General features: G+C 45.5%; 1 protein-coding gene across 1 annotated transcript in view; it reads left to right on the plus strand.

Moving 5' to 3' along the window:
- Positions 1-402: 402 nt before the first annotated feature.
- Positions 403-19313, plus strand: part of LOC139048634 (28 kDa heat- and acid-stable phosphoprotein-like) — a 66601-nt gene continuing 47690 nt past the window's right edge. The window contains exons 1-3 of the mRNA XM_070523085.1: positions 403-593; positions 11322-11434; positions 14643-14771. Of these exons, the coding sequence (XP_070379186.1) occupies positions 575-593; positions 11322-11434; positions 14643-14771 (261 nt within the window). The 5' untranslated portion in view covers positions 403-574. The remainder of the gene's footprint in view (positions 594-11321; positions 11435-14642; positions 14772-19313) is intronic.

Below are 19313 nucleotides of genomic sequence, written 5' to 3' on the forward strand. Positions count from 1 at the left end.
GAGCGCACCCCGGGCCTGCTGGACGGCCTATAGTTGTGAGTCCTTGTCTGCAGACTGCAGTGCACTTTGAAGTTCTGGCGGGTAAGTCCTGATGGTAGCTGCCGTCGGGAACCTGGCACAGTCCACATCGTGGATAAATATGTTGAATCGCCACGCCGAACTAAACTGTAGCAGACTATTGAGACAAACACTAGCGCCGCCTTTAGTAATAAATTTGCACTAGATCTCAAATCAAGAGCACTTAACAAACGTTTTCATTTGCACTCGGTAAACATTATTTTTGCGTTAGCTTTATTCTATATTGGTCATATTATTTGTTAAACAAAAGTTGCTTATAATGGGATACTGGTAGCTTGCGGCGCCTATAATTTCTTGAACTTCTTTGTAGTCAGTAGCGACCCCAGCATTTCGCTGGGAAGTCGTCCATACGAGACCATCGCCATCAAATCTTTCGGAGAATCCCGGTGCGACCTTTCTTCGCTTTCCTCCCGGTGTTTTCGGCCATCTCGTCTGGCACACAGCGTCCTTGTCGCTGTCTTTTCTCCTCTACCTGTAGCTGCGTGCGACTGTCAAGATGCCCCCCAGAGGACGAGGTAAGCCACGGGTGCCTAGGGCTACGCTGTAGCACCGCGAGCGTGCGGCCGCTTTGCCTTGTTTTCCGTTGTTTTCTGATCTTGCTCATGCAAAATTCACCAGCTGTCTCATGCGAAACCTACACCGACCGCTGTACACCGGCTAGTTTGTTTGAGAGCGCCGTTAAATGATCGCAATGGTTGCTGATAAAAGGGTGATCGTGTTGGCATATGTCGGTGTGCCAATAAAAGAAGCAGATAGATTAACGAATAGCTGGAAGTCGTTTCGTCAGCTTTTCTGGCTGGTTCGCTCTTTTGCGAAAGAGAACATGACCGGCCCAAAAGTTTTTTCGGCGGGCTGACGTATGGAGTGTATTTTCGCGCAGCGTCGCATGGCGCCGCGTGCGTTTGAATGGGCTAAAGACAAACCGGTGCTGCTTGCATTGCGCAGAATCTGAGCGCCCCATTGACAGACCCGATTCACAAGTCGTGACTGGCGTATAGACTGTGATCTCAAGTACGGAAATTTGGTTCCCGCGTTTGCTAGGAGCTCGAGATGTCAATCATCATAAGAGTGGCGAGTGCTGGCTAGATTTCTCACTAAGTGCCGTGGTGTTTCCCGTTGTCGCGTTAATTGACAGGCCGCCTTACGTCAGCCTCTAACTGGGGGAAATTCAGTAAGGCACATATTATTGCGATAACAATTCTACAGACACTCCTGCGGCGTCGAGAGTAAGCGTTGTGCAGAAGTCGAATGCAGAAAGTAAACATTCGTCTCATCATATGTCCTTCTTAATAGGTCCCTTTCTAAAAATGTTTCTTGGTTACATTCATTGAACACTTTGTTCTCATGTTTGGTAAGAAGGCCCCTTTAACTAGCTCACATAGAGGAAGTGTAGCGTGTAGGCAATCAGCCAGGCTAACGTATGCAGCATATGATTTAAAGTTGGTCTCTCTCTCTCTCTTGTTGGTGAGGTAGGCGATATCTGTGCAAGGGTGAGCCTTGTCGGCTGCAGTGTACAGCTTACTTTTTACACTCTCGAAGGGTGGTGGTTATTTGTGTCTGGGTCAGTGTGTCTGCAGATCTTTTTTCATATTCCCCTGCGTTTGGCTCGTGCTGTCAGCCGCCTTCCTACAGAAGACTTGGTGATCATGCTTGTTAATCTGTGCGACTGTTGCCTGTTTGGTTTCACTGAACATTGAAGTCCACCTTGTCACCTGTGTACTCATTCAGGGAACTTAAGGTGCCCTCACTTTGCCTGCATTTTCTGCACCACTTCTGGAGAGTGCTGCACAAGACCACATTGTGCAAGTGGGTGTGAACATAGCAAGGAAAAAGGGGCAGCGATGATGAGCTTTGTTGTTTGCTTCAAAAAATGTAAGAGCTATCGGGGATGCGTGCAGGAACGCAAAGCATATTTGCTTTTTATTATCTCTCAAAACATTATTGTTTTAAGAGAATGCCGCAGTGGTTAGTGCTTATAGCCTTGTTCTGCTAGGCGCGGGGTCGTGGGTTTGGTCCCGGCCGCGGTGACTGTATTCCGATGGCTGTGGTGTCTGCAAGAACGCTTGTGCATGATGGTTTTGGTGGATGTCGAAGAACTCAAGTCCTCCACCACTGCGTGCCTCATAACCCACTGTTCAATTTAGGGTTAATTTTGAAGGTGAAAAATTCAGCGCAAAATCCAGGACAACCCACAAAGAAGAGACGAGACAAGCACTGGTGCTTTGTCTTGTCTCTTCCTTGTGGGTTGTTTTGTGCTTTGCGCTTAATTTTTCATGAATATACCATGTACCAAGTCATTTCATTTCATTTATTTGTTTCCACAAGCGAGGAATGGTTGTGGCGGACAAAATAAAGGGAAAAAAGCTGCGGAAAAGCAGCTTGACTGGTGCCAGGTTCTATTTAACATGGCAGCAGCAGGGCAGGAGGGAAACGTTAAGGGAAAAAAAAGAGGAGAAAAAAAAGAAAGAAGAGCAAAAAGCTAAAGGTAAAATTCACTAAGTACAATGGTACACAGTCAAGATTGCAGAAACATATCATGCAGATTTTTTCTGGAACAAGTGAGCACATCAATATTGCATCTGGCGAGATCATTGAGTAAACTAGGCAGCCAGTGGCGTAACATTTGCTGGCCATAATTAGTCCGAAGTTGAGGAACACACCAAGTCTCAGAAGCTCAAGTTGTGTAAAGGGTTTCTCGTTTTGTGAGGTTAGTGAAAGAGCTGAGGGTGCCAATATTTTTCTCATATCTTCTGTAGGTTGACAAGAAGCGCAGGTTTATTAGGGCAGGCAATTTAAGGGTTCTAAGCGCGCTGAAAAGAGGAGCGGAATGAAAATTACGAGGCTTATTACAAATGACATGAAGAAATTTCTTCTGGATTGCAAACAGCTTGTGGATATTTGTGGCTGAAGTTGTCACCCATACGAGGCAGCAGTAATTTAGGTGACTGAAAAAAAGTGAGTTATAGATCAGCAATTTCACGGATTGTGGCAGCTATCTAAAGGAATAGCCCACACCCAACACCTGTGACAGTTTGCCGGTGAGGAAATCTACATGAGAGCGCCATGTGATATCATGATCAAAGTGCACACCCAGACATTTGATTGATTGGACAGCTTCAATAGTACCGGAGTTAAGCACAATATCTCCAGGTAGCACGACATTCATATTTCTTGGATGAAAGAGCAAGGCTTTGGTTTTTGCGGAGTTGATTGTGAGACCATTTTCAAGGGACCACTGGTGTACTTTGGAGAGCACACTGTTAGCACGTAAGACCAGGTCATCCAGAGATTTGGATGAAAAAAGAAGTGTGGTGTCATTGGCATCCATAATGTACATTGTGCCAGAATCAATGTTAATAAAGTGATTGACAAAAATATTGAACAAGAAAGGGCCCAAGATGCTTCCTTGTGGGACACCTACATGAACAGGAAGGACACTGGATGATAATCCATTTACATGCACATATTGCTTTCTTTGGTTCAAGTAAGATGAGAGCAATGCCACGGATGCCATAATAAGTCAGTTTATGAACCAGAAGTTTATGGTCAATAGAATCGAAGGCTTTAGATAAGTTGACAAAAACACCTAAGGTTAATAAGCGTGCCTCAAAATTTTCAAGGATTAGTTCTTCCTGCTTAAGGAGTGCTAGTTCAGTTGACATGAATCTGCAGAAAGCATGTTGATGTGGGGTTAATAAGTTATGTTTGTCAAGAAAACAGGATAACCTACAAAATATTATCTTCTCTAGTCCTTTGGAAAAAATCAGAAGTATGGAGATGGGTCTGTAGTTCGAAGTAAGTGTTTTATCATCTTTTTTGAAAATGGGAAGCACCTTTGCCACCTGCATTATTTTGGGGAATTGGCCTTGGGAGAGACAGATATTGTAGGTATGAGCAAGAACAGGTGAAATAATATCAAGCATATAGCTGACAGGCCTGATTTGCAGGCCATCAGCATCGCAGGCACTACTATTACTCAGGTTACGGAAAAGCAGTGTTATTTCATGTTCATTAGTAGGGTTCAAAAATATTGATTCCGTGCAGTGAGTATCTATAAATTGACAGGCACTCAGGCTGGCAGTTTGGTGACATGTACTGGTGAAACTATCATTAAAAGAACCAGGAAGCGCATCAGTAGCACCAACCAAAGTTTTATTGGGTTGTTAAACTTCACAATTTATGTGGTGCTCTTTGGCCAGAACTGGCCCTTGAGTCATAAAAAGCCAATAATCACTACATCAGTCAACTTGCCAATTTAATTTACAATATGGTGTACAAAAGTAGGCGTTAGGCCATCGTATCAAGCATCTTACTTTTTCACACCGCTTGGTCCTCTGCCTTCTTCAACCGCTCTGGCTATTTGACGATGCTAAAACAAAAGCAGGATTGCCCTCACTTTATATGCCTTACTCGCTTCTGGAAATGTGCACTACAATATTTCCCTCTATTTGTCCATCCAAGGTGGTTGTTGGAACAGAACTGCTCACATACCAGGTGTTTTCTCTTAAGCGCTCCGACAGCGTATGGTCTTGCGGATTTCATGAGAAGATTCTTTCCTCGTGAACTGGTAGCACTGTGCTCCTATGCATCAACGATCTTGTAAATCAGGGCAGATTGATAACACTGGTGCTTCTGTTTCTGTTGTGCAAGTGAGGCTATCTTATGGGCCTCTTTTCAGATTGTACAGCACTACAGCAGATGGCCTGTCCGTTCCTAGTATGTTAATACTGAACATTACTATGGGCAGTTTTTGAAGCAAGCTCAAGGCAGCCTTAGCTGCACAAACTGTCCTTGCTAATAGCATAAGCAGCGGAGCAAAGGTGCTGGTCCTAGTCAGCTTCTCCTGGCCCAATCTTCAGAGGTGCCATTCAGGACTGAAATGTCAGATTCCCTTCATGACGCCATTCACCCGCATTCGGAACGATGCTAAATAGTGGTGAATGCTGATTAATAGTGCACGCTGGCTTGGCTAAGGTACACTTTTGAGTTCATGGCTGCGATGGTGTAGGAAAGAGTGGTTATAGCTATGATGGCAATGAAGTGTTCGCCGAAATGATTTGCTCATCAGCATGTGCAGTGCCTACATGGAGGGAAGTATACGTGGCGTGATCCTTTACAAACCTGTCTCAGCAACTGGACTGGCTACTTTAGAGGGCCCCTCACCAAGCCCCAGGGCGAATTTCGGTTATATGCTGGAAGTTATGTGTCCTTTAGGGAGCCTTCTGCCGCAAAAATTTTGAAATTGGCTCAATAATAGCCGAGATAAAAATATTTCAGTGCTGCGAACCCATGATTTCAGCAGGCGGGCTCCACTGCCAAGTAAGACGCTCTCTCCATTCGCCCTGTCTAGCCTACGCAAGCAAAAATCCTTCCCTGTGTTCTTCGAGACCGGACCTCGAGGATCGCGTGACGCATATGTCACAGGTGCCGCTTTCATTTTTTTTCTCTTTGCTTTTTTTTTTCCCTGGTGTTACGCACTTCCGCCAACGGCGTCACACGCAGGCTGTTGTCTCGTTCACGCAACGCATGATTTTGTGCGCTGTGCACAAGGAAACATGACTAGCGGTGTAATTCAGTGCTACACGAATTCTGAGGCTAGACAAGTGGATTGCAGAGCGTGATCGCGCACTGGAACATGGTAGAAAATGGCTTAGTTTCGGTACCTGCGCACGTGACCGCACAACCGTGAGAACAAACAGACAAAGCTGAAGTACATCTCTCTTGCTTCTGTACGAAGTAAAACAAAAAACATGCAGACATTCCTTTTGTGTGTTTTATTATTTCTCTAAACTTCAATTCGTCAATTCAAGCAGCATCCCACAGATAACAGATGTTGTCATTAATAATTCTCGAAGTCACATGTCACCACGAGCGACATCACACTGCGGACATGATTACATAGGCGCAGGGGCATGATTACGTCATGGTCCAGCTTGGAGCGTAGCGGCCACGAGTGAAAAGGGAAGTGGCATTCAGTTTGAAATTTCAGACCTTTCCGGGGCACGTAGCGATGCAATACTTTGCAGACATGATTGTTATCGTGCAATGTATGCTCTGTGCTTGTCAGCTCAAGATGGCCAGACCTGGTGAGACTTAATGAAAAAGCACTAAAACCTTCCATCCCCGCTACTCAAATCAATGAAAGCAGTGCTGTGTAGCCTTCCACAAAGGGCTTGCATGACACCTGCACCGGTCAGCGTGTTTCTATTTTCTCCCAAGCCCAACGCGATCGCTGCGCTGCCATGCGCCGCCCGCATGTACCACATTTCTAGGTACTTTTTCGCCGAAGCGCCATGACACGCGCCCTAGATCCTTCTATGTACTATTTGGTTTTGCTCCCCTGGCTGTGCCAGGGCGTGCGGTGTGTTCGGGCCAGCCTGCATTCGCTAAGTTTGGGCGGTGTAGGTAAATTTTAATTCTGAATGCTTAAGCTTACCTTAAGCTTAATTTGTATGCTTATCCAAAGAGAAAACCGTCCCTTCATCCGTCCCGTAATAACGTGACCGCTTTCGAGATAGCGCCCACAGTAGCGAACGAATTTGCCATTGTGCTGCCTTCAGCTTCAACGGCAACGAAGCGGCGAAAACACAGTACTAGCTGGCGGTGCTCTCAGTTAACGCCTCATTCTGCAACTTTTGCAAATCACTTTGAAGTCAAGCGGTCGCGCGTCTCTTTAAGACTATGTAAGCGGCAAAAACACAGCGCGCGAAGCTATGAGCTGTTGGCACTGTTTTGTGGGCATCGCAGATCGCTTTCAAGCTGCGGCCCACGCGGCATTGCCATAAGGAGTCGCCAACTGAGTACGCTCATGGCTCAACAACAGATAATTTTACTGCGTCCATTATTCGGGCAAGCGCGGGCGGTTTGCCGGGTGAACGGGGGTGTAAACGTGAGCGGCCTAGAGGGACGTTAGAGTGACCAGATTGGTGGCGCCAGCTGTTGGCGCAAAGCTCAACCACACAAACACGGAGCCAATTGATATATTCTGCGTAACTGCTGGTGTAAATTTTGGACAGCGGCGCAATCGTGTGGACAATTATGCCACTGCCGAAAATTTGCACCAGGAGTGAAGCAGAAGATAGTCGCTTAATGTAATTTTAGCACTGTGTTTGTCTGGTCGAGCTCTACGCCACCACGGCGGCTGCACTGCTCCAGCCGCTCACGTTGCATGCCCCCGCTCATCCGACAATCCGCCCAAACCACCCCTGTTTGCCGGAATAGCGGACACGCTAAAAATCTCCAATGGTTTCACGCGGATGAATAAGGCACTGAAGAGCGATAACGGCTTATATAATGATCGGAACCGTCATCAGCGCACCTCGGGCCTCTGCCTGCAGTACTTTGCTTGTGTCGTCAATGCTCCTTGCGCCACCGTCGGCACCAGTTCGTGTCGCCACGGAGCTGTCGTTAGTAATTACCTAATCAAGTTACATAACATTGGTAATGACACCGGGCTGCACGGAGATTAGCTAGTGGCACAATGCCTACGCATAGTCTAACTCCCAGAGGAGTTTCTGCATGATTTTTTTCTTGTTCCTGGACGTTTAATATGCGTATTGTATGGCACCAGCGCCTTGCTATCATTTGTGCTGGAAAAGAGATAGTTATGTCAAGGAGGAAAGGAAGCTTCAGCGCAGCGATGATGTGGCTAGTGGGGCGGGAAACCCTCCATGCCCCACGATTCTTTTGTAGATCGAAGCGCCTCGCACACCACGACCAAGTTCTTTTCACATCCCTTTATCCCCTTATCCAAACTGAAAAATTTAGTGCAGTGTTGCGTCAGCTTCCGCACGCAACTTTTATTTCGAAACAGCCTAGGCGGCTTGTTTTTAAAAACCTATTTTCTCTTAGCGACAGCTGGGTGAGCAAATTGAGTGCCCGGGCAAAACATCTCCCCAGTCCCGCGTCAAGTACCTACACGGATCTAGGGAGCGCTCGCCGTGACGCTTCCAGAAAGAAAGTACCTAGAAACGTGGTACACGCGAGCGGCGCATGGTGGCGCAGCGGTCGAGCGCTGGGCTTGGGCGTAAATAGAAACACGCCACCGGTCACACTTCCAAGGCAGCAAGTACCATAGTGTCAAGAACACATGCACTGATTCCTGCATAGTGACAAATACAGAAGCACGGTGCTGGTGATGCACACTATGCTGTAAAAAAATTGGGAGGACATTTAAACTTTGCTTTTAAGTGTGGAATGCAACAGCATTCAAAGATCCCTGACTGCTTTTTAGCCTCCCGGCAACTGAAGCTTATGCAACCGTAATGTTTATCAGGAAACGCTGGCACTGAACGCTACACGAAGGCGAGCTTTCTGGTAGAAGCAGCATGCGATGTGGTGGAGGCGAGCGCCATCTGGAGGTGTTGCAAGGAAAGGGGTGCGCCTTTCTGTGCCCTCTGAGATTAGCGTGCGTGCACGTGCCGGCTGACTGACAGAAATCTCGGAGGGCATGGCCACCCTATGAATGGCAGAAATGCTGGAAAAGGAGTTTGTGTTTGAGTTCCCCCGTAATAGAATTGTTTTCTCGTATACTCAAATTGCAATCTAATGCTATCCTGCCTGTAGAGTGTGTTTAGGTTGTACTTTACCATTTTTCTGATGTATGTTACTCTGAGGAATTAGTTCAGTAACGCCTCTAGGCCACTCAGATGGCCTGCATAGTTCTGGTTCGGAATGATTTCTCGCTAAGCGACGTCTGGCTCCAACATTGGATTTTTTTTTCGACACGGGGCCCTTAACGATGTCGCGTTGATAAAGAGCAAGCGTGCTGCGCTGCATGAACCAGTACAGTAAGTGCAGCCAAGTTGGGGAGACCTGTACTTTTTCGTGGTGCAGTAGGATAGAGAAAAGGTGTCAGCGCACGGAAATTTCACTCCTGCTTTTGCTCATTGTGGTGTAATGAGAGCTAATAGTGCTTTCTCTCTTTTTTGAAGTCTTTGGAAGTTGTTCTACACATCACTGGGATTGGAAAAATGAAACTTCGCTTTGGTACATCATTACCTGTTGCCTGCTAAAAGGGTGTTCCTTATGTGGCTGTGAAGAAGAAAAAAAATGCATGCAGATTGGAAACGCTCATTTGTATGTGTTCATAAACCTTCCTTTTGCATATAAAAGCAGTGTTTTAACAATTTTTAAACACTACTCAAGTGCAGTACTCAAGTGCCTGTTATACATAGCAGCCAAAGCTATGAAAACTAGAGAGACAACTTTAGCTGTTTTCATTCATGAGAAGAAAATCATGCCACATGTGAAAGACAGGTGTGTTATGTAATTCGATGTGGCATTAAGTCTCATAGCTTTATGTTGCAGGATGAGACATATTTATTACATGGAAGGGGTCCCAGGGCTGAATGAGCGGATTGGCATGTTTCTGCAGCCGCAGCGCATAACTTGTATTTGTGACCAAAATGTGGTGTCGCATGCTGGAAGCATAAAGGTGCACAAATAATGTGCAATTTGTCACCATCTTACATCCATAAGCTGTTGTTATGTATTAGTTAGTCATACTGTAGAAAGCGGCACAGATTAAAACCAACTGCACTGCAAAACATGCAGGGTGACACATGACAGCGCTACTTGCCTAGCTTCTGTAGAATTGCCTCCTATGTATAAAACTGGGCACTAATAGCAGGCACACTTGAGCACCATATCTTGCCAACAAGTCTTGCCAAAGTGCTTTAGCAGCATGTTGTGTCCGTGAACTTACCAGCATGTTGGCAAGACGGTTTGCCAACAGGCTCGCTCAAGTTTATGCATTCTTCTTGGTGCATAATGAAAAAATGGGTAAATCCCCTGCACTTTTTCCTGATCGCTGCGTCTGACTTCTAAGGCATAGCTTTATAGTTGGTATGAGTGACAGGCCCTGTTAAAAGTTGCATTTGTCTACTGAAAGCCATTCCCGGAGTAGCATTCATATCCCATTGTGAATCCTTAAAGGACCACTAGCACATATTTTAGAAGTTGTAAGAACTCTCCCACAGACTTCTCGCGCAATAATGCAAATATATTTTGTATGTTTTCACTTCCTCTTGATATTGTAATGTCATGACACAATAAAATTTTCTGATATTGTGCAGCAGTAAAGGAAAAGAATATAAAAAAGCGGGGTAGCTGGGGGGAAAACGCTGATATAGGCTCGACAACCTCAGCAAGGCGGCGCTGCTGCACCTTGCAAAAGCATCCCTTGTTAAAAAAATTCAACTTTGCCGTTGCACTGGTCCTCTGAGGCAGTTTGTTTGCATTGTGACTGCACGCTCACTTTCTCGTCCTTGACGCTTATGTAGGGTGTTTGAGCGGCAGTGTGTACATTGGTTGGGAAACGGTAATGTGTGGTCGCCAGTGCTCTTTTGCAGAAACCTACAAATGCACTTCTCACAGCAGAAACATCAACAAAGATGAGCATCTGCTGTGCTTTCCATTGCCACCATTATAAGCTATCACAATTACAGCATTTTTGAAAAAATTGCTCTGTGCATGCTACCATGACGTTTCTCATCCACAGGTCATGCAGGTTGTGCTTCATCCTAAAAACGGCCAGCATTTAGTGGACTACCCATACATACGAAGCTTACAATACTTTATCCCTGTACACGCAAGGGCCACTCTGTTTATTACATCGGACAGATAAAAAGAAGGCATGCGAGAAGAAAAATGCTAAATATGATTTTGCTTACAGTTTGATGCATGTCTTGTCTATAAAATTTCCTTAAATGCAGAATTTCACCGGCAGGTCTCGGTGTTTTGTGTTCTTGAGACTGTTGTGACGCTGAACAACACAACAATACGCTCGCAGGATTACGAGATCGTACTTTCCATTGCAAAAACAAACCACCAGTAGTATGCGCTCCAGTGAAAATGGGTTGCAGTCATTCCTACTGGCAACCCTTGGCGTTCTAATCTGCCCACTAGGGGAGCAATCGCACTGGGGGGAAACTTGAGTTTGCCTTGTCTATAGCATGCATTTGTTCTTGCCGTGCTCGTGTGGTGGCCGCCACAGCATTCTCAGGCACAGGGCGAGGCAGTGTATTGTGGCATTGTGAAACATCGATCACCTGCATACTGAAACTGGTTTGTAGAAACCAGTATTATAGTAAATTATACAGGGGGCTCTCACTATTTTTTCTAGGGTCTAGAGGGTGTCGATCTTCATTAAAGTAATGGTCTTAACTCCAATGTAGGAAGAAAATGGCACGTCGAATATGTCATGTGAGTACTCCTTTAATTCCTTTGCCATCCGTTTTCAGGCCGAGGTGGTAGTCGTGGTGGTGGTGGCCACAAGGGTCAGCGGCGCCACTTCACCAACCTGGAGGAACTCGAGAGGGAGAAGGAGAAGGAGGAGAGGAACCGCCAGTGGAGGGTCAGTCACGTAACTGCACGACGCTTTTTCTGTTGCAGAGGTCACTGCACTTGCGTGTTCATATCTTTGGTCATCCATTTCCTGACAGACTTCGTCGGTAGCCTGAAGGCTTGAGCATAATACAGGGAAAGCAGTACACAGAGGGACTAGAGATAACTTTCTACTAACACCCCATTCACACTGGCAAATCTATTGACCCTTTGAGTGAGTGCACGTTGTCACAGTGAGTGCCACCTTGGTGTTGCATGGCTATATGTCAAAGGAAGGTGCTATTTGGAATTATTGCAATGTTTTTTTTTTTTAATTTTCTCTGTCAAAGAGGCTGACAAAAGGTCACGAATGCCTGTCTAAGTGTCAGTCCCCTTCCCCGACCTGTTCTGAGTGCACAAAACGCTCAAGCACACAGGGCAGGCATGGTACACAAATTGGATACATACACAAAAAATGAAAAGTACATGAAATACGTAACAGAAATTCTGAATGCGATTTGTGTACAAAAGAATGAACAGTCATACCTAAAGCGATAGCAAATACATGTTAAATTTTTTTTTAAAGTGCTTGAGGACAGTGATTCATTTATTATATAGTGTTTAAGCCAGGGTGATGATTCAGAAAATCTGGAACTATGAATCCCAGCTTTTGCACGCCGTAATTTGTACGGATCTTTCCCTTGTTGTAAGTTAATTGCCTTGTGTTATATTTATGTTCATTCAGGAGGTGTTCTTTAAAAAAGGCGCTTTCATTGAGTCTTACCTCTTTAAATATTGCTATGGCTGTTTTTTGTTGTTGTTGTTAATGAGTTTTTCTATTGTTAAAATGCAATTCTTCTTGAAAAGCTGAGTGGAGTGGCTTCTATAGGGGCGCATTCTCAATTACCCGAATCGTGCGTATCTGCAAAATAAGTAAACTATGGATGTTGGTTTTTGTCATGGTACACCAGAAAGATAAACATAATTGGAGGCGCAAATGCACTAGGCTATAGTATAATTGTTTTTTTAATCTAGAGGGTAATAGACGCTTTAATTTATTAATAACACCGATGGATCTTGCAATGCTGGTTTTATTGTTGCTGACATGACTGTACCAGTTTAAATTTTCTTCAAACCTAACACCAAGGAACCTCTGGGACGTAGAACTTATATGGTAATGACTTCATCACGGCATTGTAATACTAAGCTGCCATCAATACCGTTGTTACAAGGCCAAAAAAAACATGGGGGGGGCCTTTCGAAGTGCACCCATGTTGATGGGTGATTCAGCAGGCATATTAGCTACTCAATATTTTAAGCAATTTTCGGTAAAATACTAATTGTAGTGCAAATAAAGCATGCATAGATGCTCGATTAATGCTATCAGTCGTCGCGAGGCAAGCCAAGGCTGCATTGCGTCCTGATTGAGCAGCCGAGAAATGGCAGTTTACATCGCAGGTTGCACAGTTAAGCATTTGAGATCACAAACGCGATTTCAAAATTGCTGCCAGCCCTATTGTAAGTGCCCCAGTGCAAATAAGTTTCTGACTGCAAAAAAAAAAAAAGAGCCTAGTTTCAAATAGTGTAGATTTAAAGCAGACTCCATGCAAAATTTTGCGCCTGAAATTCTGAGTAGATGTGTCGTGAAAAGCTTTGTATAAAGTATATATAAGGTTTGTGTGTGTGTGTGTCTGCCCGCGGATATGCATATTCGATGCCAATACCAAAGTGGGCGGGAGAGAAAAAACAAGATGCCATTATCACCATTAGAAGGTGATGCACAACCCAGAATGTTAATGACCAACATGGCACCTTGGCAGGACATCGAGATTGGTGTGCTGACAATCGTAGGAGGCTGTGGACTGGGATGCATTTCCCACGACCTCCAGCCCCCAGGTGCACTCGTCGTCTGCCGTGATGGTGTTTAAAGGCTGCAATTAAGAAAGTTATGAGCCCTGCAGCTTTACTGAGTTTATAGTGTATTATACTCGTTTACAACCAATTCAGCCAAACTTATCATGAGAGAAAAGCTGGGAGGTCAGCAAGAACTACGAGGTTTGAGCCAGCTACTCAGCATTGGGGTTCGGAGGAAAGGGAACAAAAGAGGGAGAAAGTGAAGATGGTGATTGGTGATATTCACAGCGAAGGAAGAGGTAAGAAAGGTATGCGCACACAAGTTTAAAAGAAACTGGAAGTGCTTATTGCAGTCATATTGTCGCTTCTTTGATAGACCTTGACTTTGTTAATTTTTGCTTTGCACATATTTTAATGAGTTTGGAGCGAGCCAAGAGAAAACTTTCTCCTCCCGAGAGTTACGTTGCTTCTATTACTATGAGTTCGGGGAACATGGCACGGCCCATGCTATCTTCATTGTAAACACTGCTGGCGTTTTCATTTTCTTGCCTACTCTACATCACTAATAGTTCTAAAAAAAAGTATAGTTCATGCAACAATAAATTTTGCCAACAAGATTGTCCTTTTGCTAGGAAACTTATCTCTGCTGTCTTTCACAATATAACCCTTAACTGCAAATTGTATCGTATATAATAAAGCAGTTCATGCTTTCCTCACAGAACCACCTAAATGTATTTCTCGATGAAAACATCACAATCAGCTAATAAAGAGTAAATAAACGCTCTGATATATTTTTTCACTGATTTCAAGTGTAGAAATTATGGAAATAACCTGTTTAACAATTTAACTGTGCACTGTCAAGATGAACCAACTTGCCCAAATCGAGGTATTGTAACCTGTGTATTTACGAACTTCTTGCACATTGTCTGACGAGTTACTGGTATGTATATTCAAGGAAAAAATAGCAAACATTATTTCCACTGCTAAAGTTGCTATATATTTCATTGCTAGAGAGGACATTTCTTTTCAATTCTGTTATGCCAGAAGAAGTTGTTCTATGTGTATCATATAGATGCACCGTGTGGTGAAGAGTTAACTTAGGTGCCATGCTTTCGCATTCAAACTAAACTAGTTTTTCTTCCATAGCAATATACGATTTTTTGCCCGAAATTTCCAGTGCATTCGAATTGAGCTAAATGTTGTATTAACCGTGGTAGAGTTAATGAGAGTCATTGTTAATGAGTCAACTCTATATGAATGGGGAAATTGCAGCTGGCCGTGAGCTAAAACTTCATCTTAAGTGACTTCCTCGTCACTTGACCTACCGTAGTACCAGCAAGTGGAAAGTGGTGGTTCGAAGTCCCATTTTCTTTCCGTCGTCACAGGCTCAGCGTGGCGAAGGCGACGAGGAAGAGAGTGGCTCAGGCAAGGGCAGCGGCAGCAGCAGCAGCTCGGAGGAAGAGAGCTCGAGTGACGAGGCTGGCGAGGAGGGAAAGGCCGGTGCCGAGGAACAGGTGAGCACCGAGCAGACAAGCAGCTTATCTTGCTCACCATGGCTGCTGTCCTGGCGGATAGCTCACACATGGGACAGCACTCATTGAGCATAGATGAGGCCTCTGTGTGGCTGTAGCTGCAGATGGGCTGGTGGTTGTGGCTTTGTTATCAAGTGCATTACGCATTGAGACAATAAACGGTGGTCAAATATCCCCACTGCAGCACGTGTTTGCCTTCAAGGGCATAATTCCTTTATTAAGGGCCCACGAAAAACGTTTTTGCTTTTGACAGTAGACACATGAAATTTTCAGCAATTATTCAATCTTGTGTGCCCATTGTTAATATGCAATTAACTTCTTGTTAAGTCAAACTCGCCCCAAAGTAAATTGTTTTTGTCATGAATAGATGCCGGATGTTTAGGCTCTAAAAAGTGTTGTTTTAGGTGCCTGTAACAGGCAATGAACATGGCATATATACAGCTAGACCTAGATAATATGAAGCCTGTAAAATCAGCAGTTTGCTTCATTATACAGTCAAACCCAGATATATTGAACCCACGTATAACTGATTATGATTATATATAACGATAGTCGTAAAATCCACTTGAACATTTTGTATAAAATTTCTTTTATATATCGAATTACCTATATGCAGTGAAACCTCGTTGAACCGTAGTTGGCCGGAGCTCAAAAGAAGTATGTACTAAACACAGGGTGTCTACCAACTGAGAAAACTGGGAATTGTTAGGGATTTTGAGTAGTCTGGAAAAACTGGGAAAATTTTGGGTATTTGTGCTTCTATTAGGGAAAATTAGCTGTAAATTTGTTGAAAGGGAACGAAAGTTGCGGTAATGCTGGCTCGAGTAACAGACAGCAATTGTAACGAATCATCTTTGACGACCTTTGGTCAGCTGGAGGAGTTGCCAGTGTACAGTCAACGACCGACTTTCTGGATGCCCGATATTGGGACAGTTTCGCGGCACCCGGAAGTACCCCATAGAGTCACTGTAATCACAAGGTCTAAAATTTTGCATGTAAGATCCCTCCGCCGTCCCATTTTCCGGACTTCTTGCCGTGACCACAGGTCTGAAATGGCATTAGTCAAATCCACCACTGCTGCACTTTTGAGCACCTCGCCACCTCGAACCGCCGCTTTCGCACGCAGATCCGCTGGAAGCAATAGCCACCACTGCGGCAACGCTAGGCCTAGCTGCTTAGACGTTTGCTATTAAGCTTCTTGCCATTGGGCGCTGTGTTTTTCATTAAAAGAATTCGTCGCTGTCAGCAATGGCATTGTCTCCGCCTTTGTGGTCCTCGCGATTGGCTTCGAAGCTTGGAAAGCAATGTGCGTTGCATAACGCCTATTCCCGAAAGTCAGCTTCGCCTCTGTACAGAAATGTTACTAAGTGAGGCATGCGCAGAAGTATTGTGGTGAAGCATAACGAGCATGAGAAGGGGCAATTGTCACGGGACACAGTATGTATTCCTTAATTATACACACGTGCACCCGTTATCTCCTGTGACAGTACGAGCACCAATATGCCTAATAAGTGTACCGACAGGCCTTCAGAGCTTTTTCGAATGTGCCTGTGGCGGTTTGAGCCCTTAAGCGCAGTAAAAGACATGCATTCATTTTTTAGAACTGGCGGATTTTTTGAACATTTTCGTGGTTCCTAGGGAGCAAGAAGATGTTTCATACGGTCCATGGGGCAAACGTGCGGCGGAAAGAAGACGAGAGCAGAAAGGACCTACGCATTGAGGAATTAACAGGAAAAGAAGCGTGCTGCGGCGGCTTTGAAGGAGCTTGAGCTCAAAAAACAAAGTTAAGTTTTCGCTGACGCCGAGATGGTGTCCCTCGTACAAACCAAAATAAACTCTTTAAAGCATTGAAGCGCAACATTGCCACGGGACACAGTATGTATTCCTTAATTATACACGCATGCACCCGGTATCTCTTGTCACAGTACGAGTACCGATATGCCTAATGCGTGTACCGACAGGCCTGCATAGCGTTTTCGAATGTTCCTGTGGTGGAGTGAGCCCTTAAGGGCAGTAAATGACATGCATTTATTTTTTCCAACCAGATGATTTTTCGGACGTTGTCGCAGCCCCTAGGGAGTTCGAAAAATCGGATGGGGACTGTGCAACTGACCAAGAAGATGCTTCAAATAGTCTGTGGAGCAAACGAGTGGTGGAAGGCGGACAAGAACAGAAAGGACCTACACATTGGGGAATGAACAGGAAAGGAAGCATGCTGCTGCCGTTTTGAGCTCAAAAAACAGTGTTGGCTGAGGCTGAAATGCAGGTGTCCCTCACCCAACCAAAATAAACTCTTCAAAGCAGCGAAACACAACACTGAGCCGTCGTACGCGGGCTGAGAGTATGTCAGGACAGTTGAGGTTGACTTACGAGCTGTTGAGAGAGCATCTCAATTGTGACAAAGTTCGGGCCTCATACCACTGAGCTTGCTTTCAGCTGATAGAATTAGCTCATATTCGAAAATATTTGCTCCTGTATGCATCTCCTGTTTATTTGTATTCGAGAATGTCCGACTCGATTTGCAATTTCTTTCGAAGACATTTGCTGTTCATTTTACTAGCCCCTCCCTTCTATTATTTTTTTGAATAGCATAAACACTACTCCTTAATATTCAAATTGCATTGTTTTTTTTTTTTTTTAATTTTCCATATGCTTACTAGAGAGTGACAGCATCGGGCGATATGGTTTCAGCCCGTCTTGACATAAAAGATAGTTCTGCATCACTCAGGGAATTTTGCAAAGGCACTCAGGGAAAACCTGGAAAACTCGGGGAATTTGGAAATGTCAACTTGGTAGACGCTCTGTAAACGGTAGTACTGCTTAACCGAAATAGCTTGAGATCGCCCACTTACCTGTCAAAAACGTAACTCAGAGAGAGTGCGATGAAAGGGGGAAAACATGCAAAATTTATTCACTTCACGCGACAAAAGTGTTATTTTTATTTGATGCCACGGCGTCCTAGCAGCAACAACAGTGGCCACAAACTTACTGAAGCTGCGAGCCAGCTTTTCAGCCAGTCCCTTCTCTGCAAACACTCGCATGGCAGATTCCTCATTGGCGTTGCATATTCTCCGTGCACAGGCGCTGTAGTGCTGTAGAAGTCGCGGGGTGCCTCTTTCATTTCGGGGTGCTGTTCTCGTCGCGATGATTGCATTCATGAGGCTAATGTAATGCACAGCTTCTGCCACTGTTGGGCCTGAATTGCCCGTGCTGTCGTTTTCCATGTCATCCTCATCACTGTTGTTAGGCGACACTTCGGCAACAAAGGCAACGATAGCGAGAAGTCGAACCTCGTAGCTGACATCTCTTTGCAGTCGCAGCAGCGCTGTTGAGCAACTTCTTAGCATTCCAAATGCTGCACCCCGTAGTCAACAGTAGATCCCTGTCGCATGCCAGTGCTGACTTTTTCGTGTAACGTTCGTTAACACGCATCATGTCAAACTTTTCTTCTATGCTGAGAACCCGGTGTCTTTTTTATCCAAGCTTCGGCATAACGCGAGTCCTTGCTTGCATGACGCCACAACGCTCTTGGGCATGGTGCCAAAATGATGTTGATGTTTACAGTGGAATCTCGATGATACGATCACGGCTAATACGAATTTCTGGATGATACGAATTTCTGGTACGGATGATACGAATTTCTGATACGGATGATACGAATTTCTGGATGATACGATACGGATGATACGAAGCCCCATTACTTTCCAACGTGCTAGAGAACGGTTGTTACGAATCAATTTTCGACCCGCATCGGTTGATACGAATATTACCGAAGACACTTTGGAAATCTGAAAGTGTGCTTGGCGAAGGCCAGACGCTGCTGCTGTCTGCGCTCCGCTTCCCTGGCTTTACTGTTCGGTGAAATTGCCGGTCGCTGCTGCCGTCTGCGCTCCAATTCATTCGCTTTGGTGTTCGGCAATATCGCCTGTCGCTGCTGCCGCTTGCTTTCTGCTTCCCTGCCTTTAGTACCCGGCGACCTAATCAGTCGCTGTTGGCGTTTCCGTTCTGCCTCCCTTGCTTTCGCATCTGGTGACATGTTCATTCGTCGCATGCACATTCGCTCCTTGTTCTTCTGGCGTTTGATGTTGGGGGAATCCGGCGTCCGGTGTCGCTTCTAGAACCGCTTGGCGCGCAATCACTGGGTCGCTTCGGAGCTACGGGTCTCGCTCGACTGCAACGAGACGTCTGACGAAGGAGCGGCGGTGCAGCTGCCACTGCCGACGCCCGTGCGCTCGTTCTACCGCTACTGTGTGACATCACAGTTGCTATGCGCAGCTGTGCCCCCGACCGGCGCGCCGGTTGCTAAGGAGGGGAGGAGGTTGCGCCGCTGCGCGGAAAAGAGGCCACAGTTGGCACCATTCCAGCGCACGGACGGACGCGACCGCGAGCCCCACCGACGGCAGTGAAAGAGAACAGCGCGCAGTTACGCGATTTCTCCCTCTCTCTTTTGGTGTGGAGGCACGGACGTGACGCCGGACAGCGCGGAGGCCGCGACTGGACGCGAAGAGTTTGAAGCGGCGGCAC

Source organism: Dermacentor albipictus, chromosome 8 (assembly GCF_038994185.2).
Source record: "Dermacentor albipictus isolate Rhodes 1998 colony chromosome 8, USDA_Dalb.pri_finalv2, whole genome shotgun sequence".
Taxonomy (NCBI): domain Eukaryota; kingdom Metazoa; phylum Arthropoda; class Arachnida; order Ixodida; family Ixodidae; genus Dermacentor; species Dermacentor albipictus.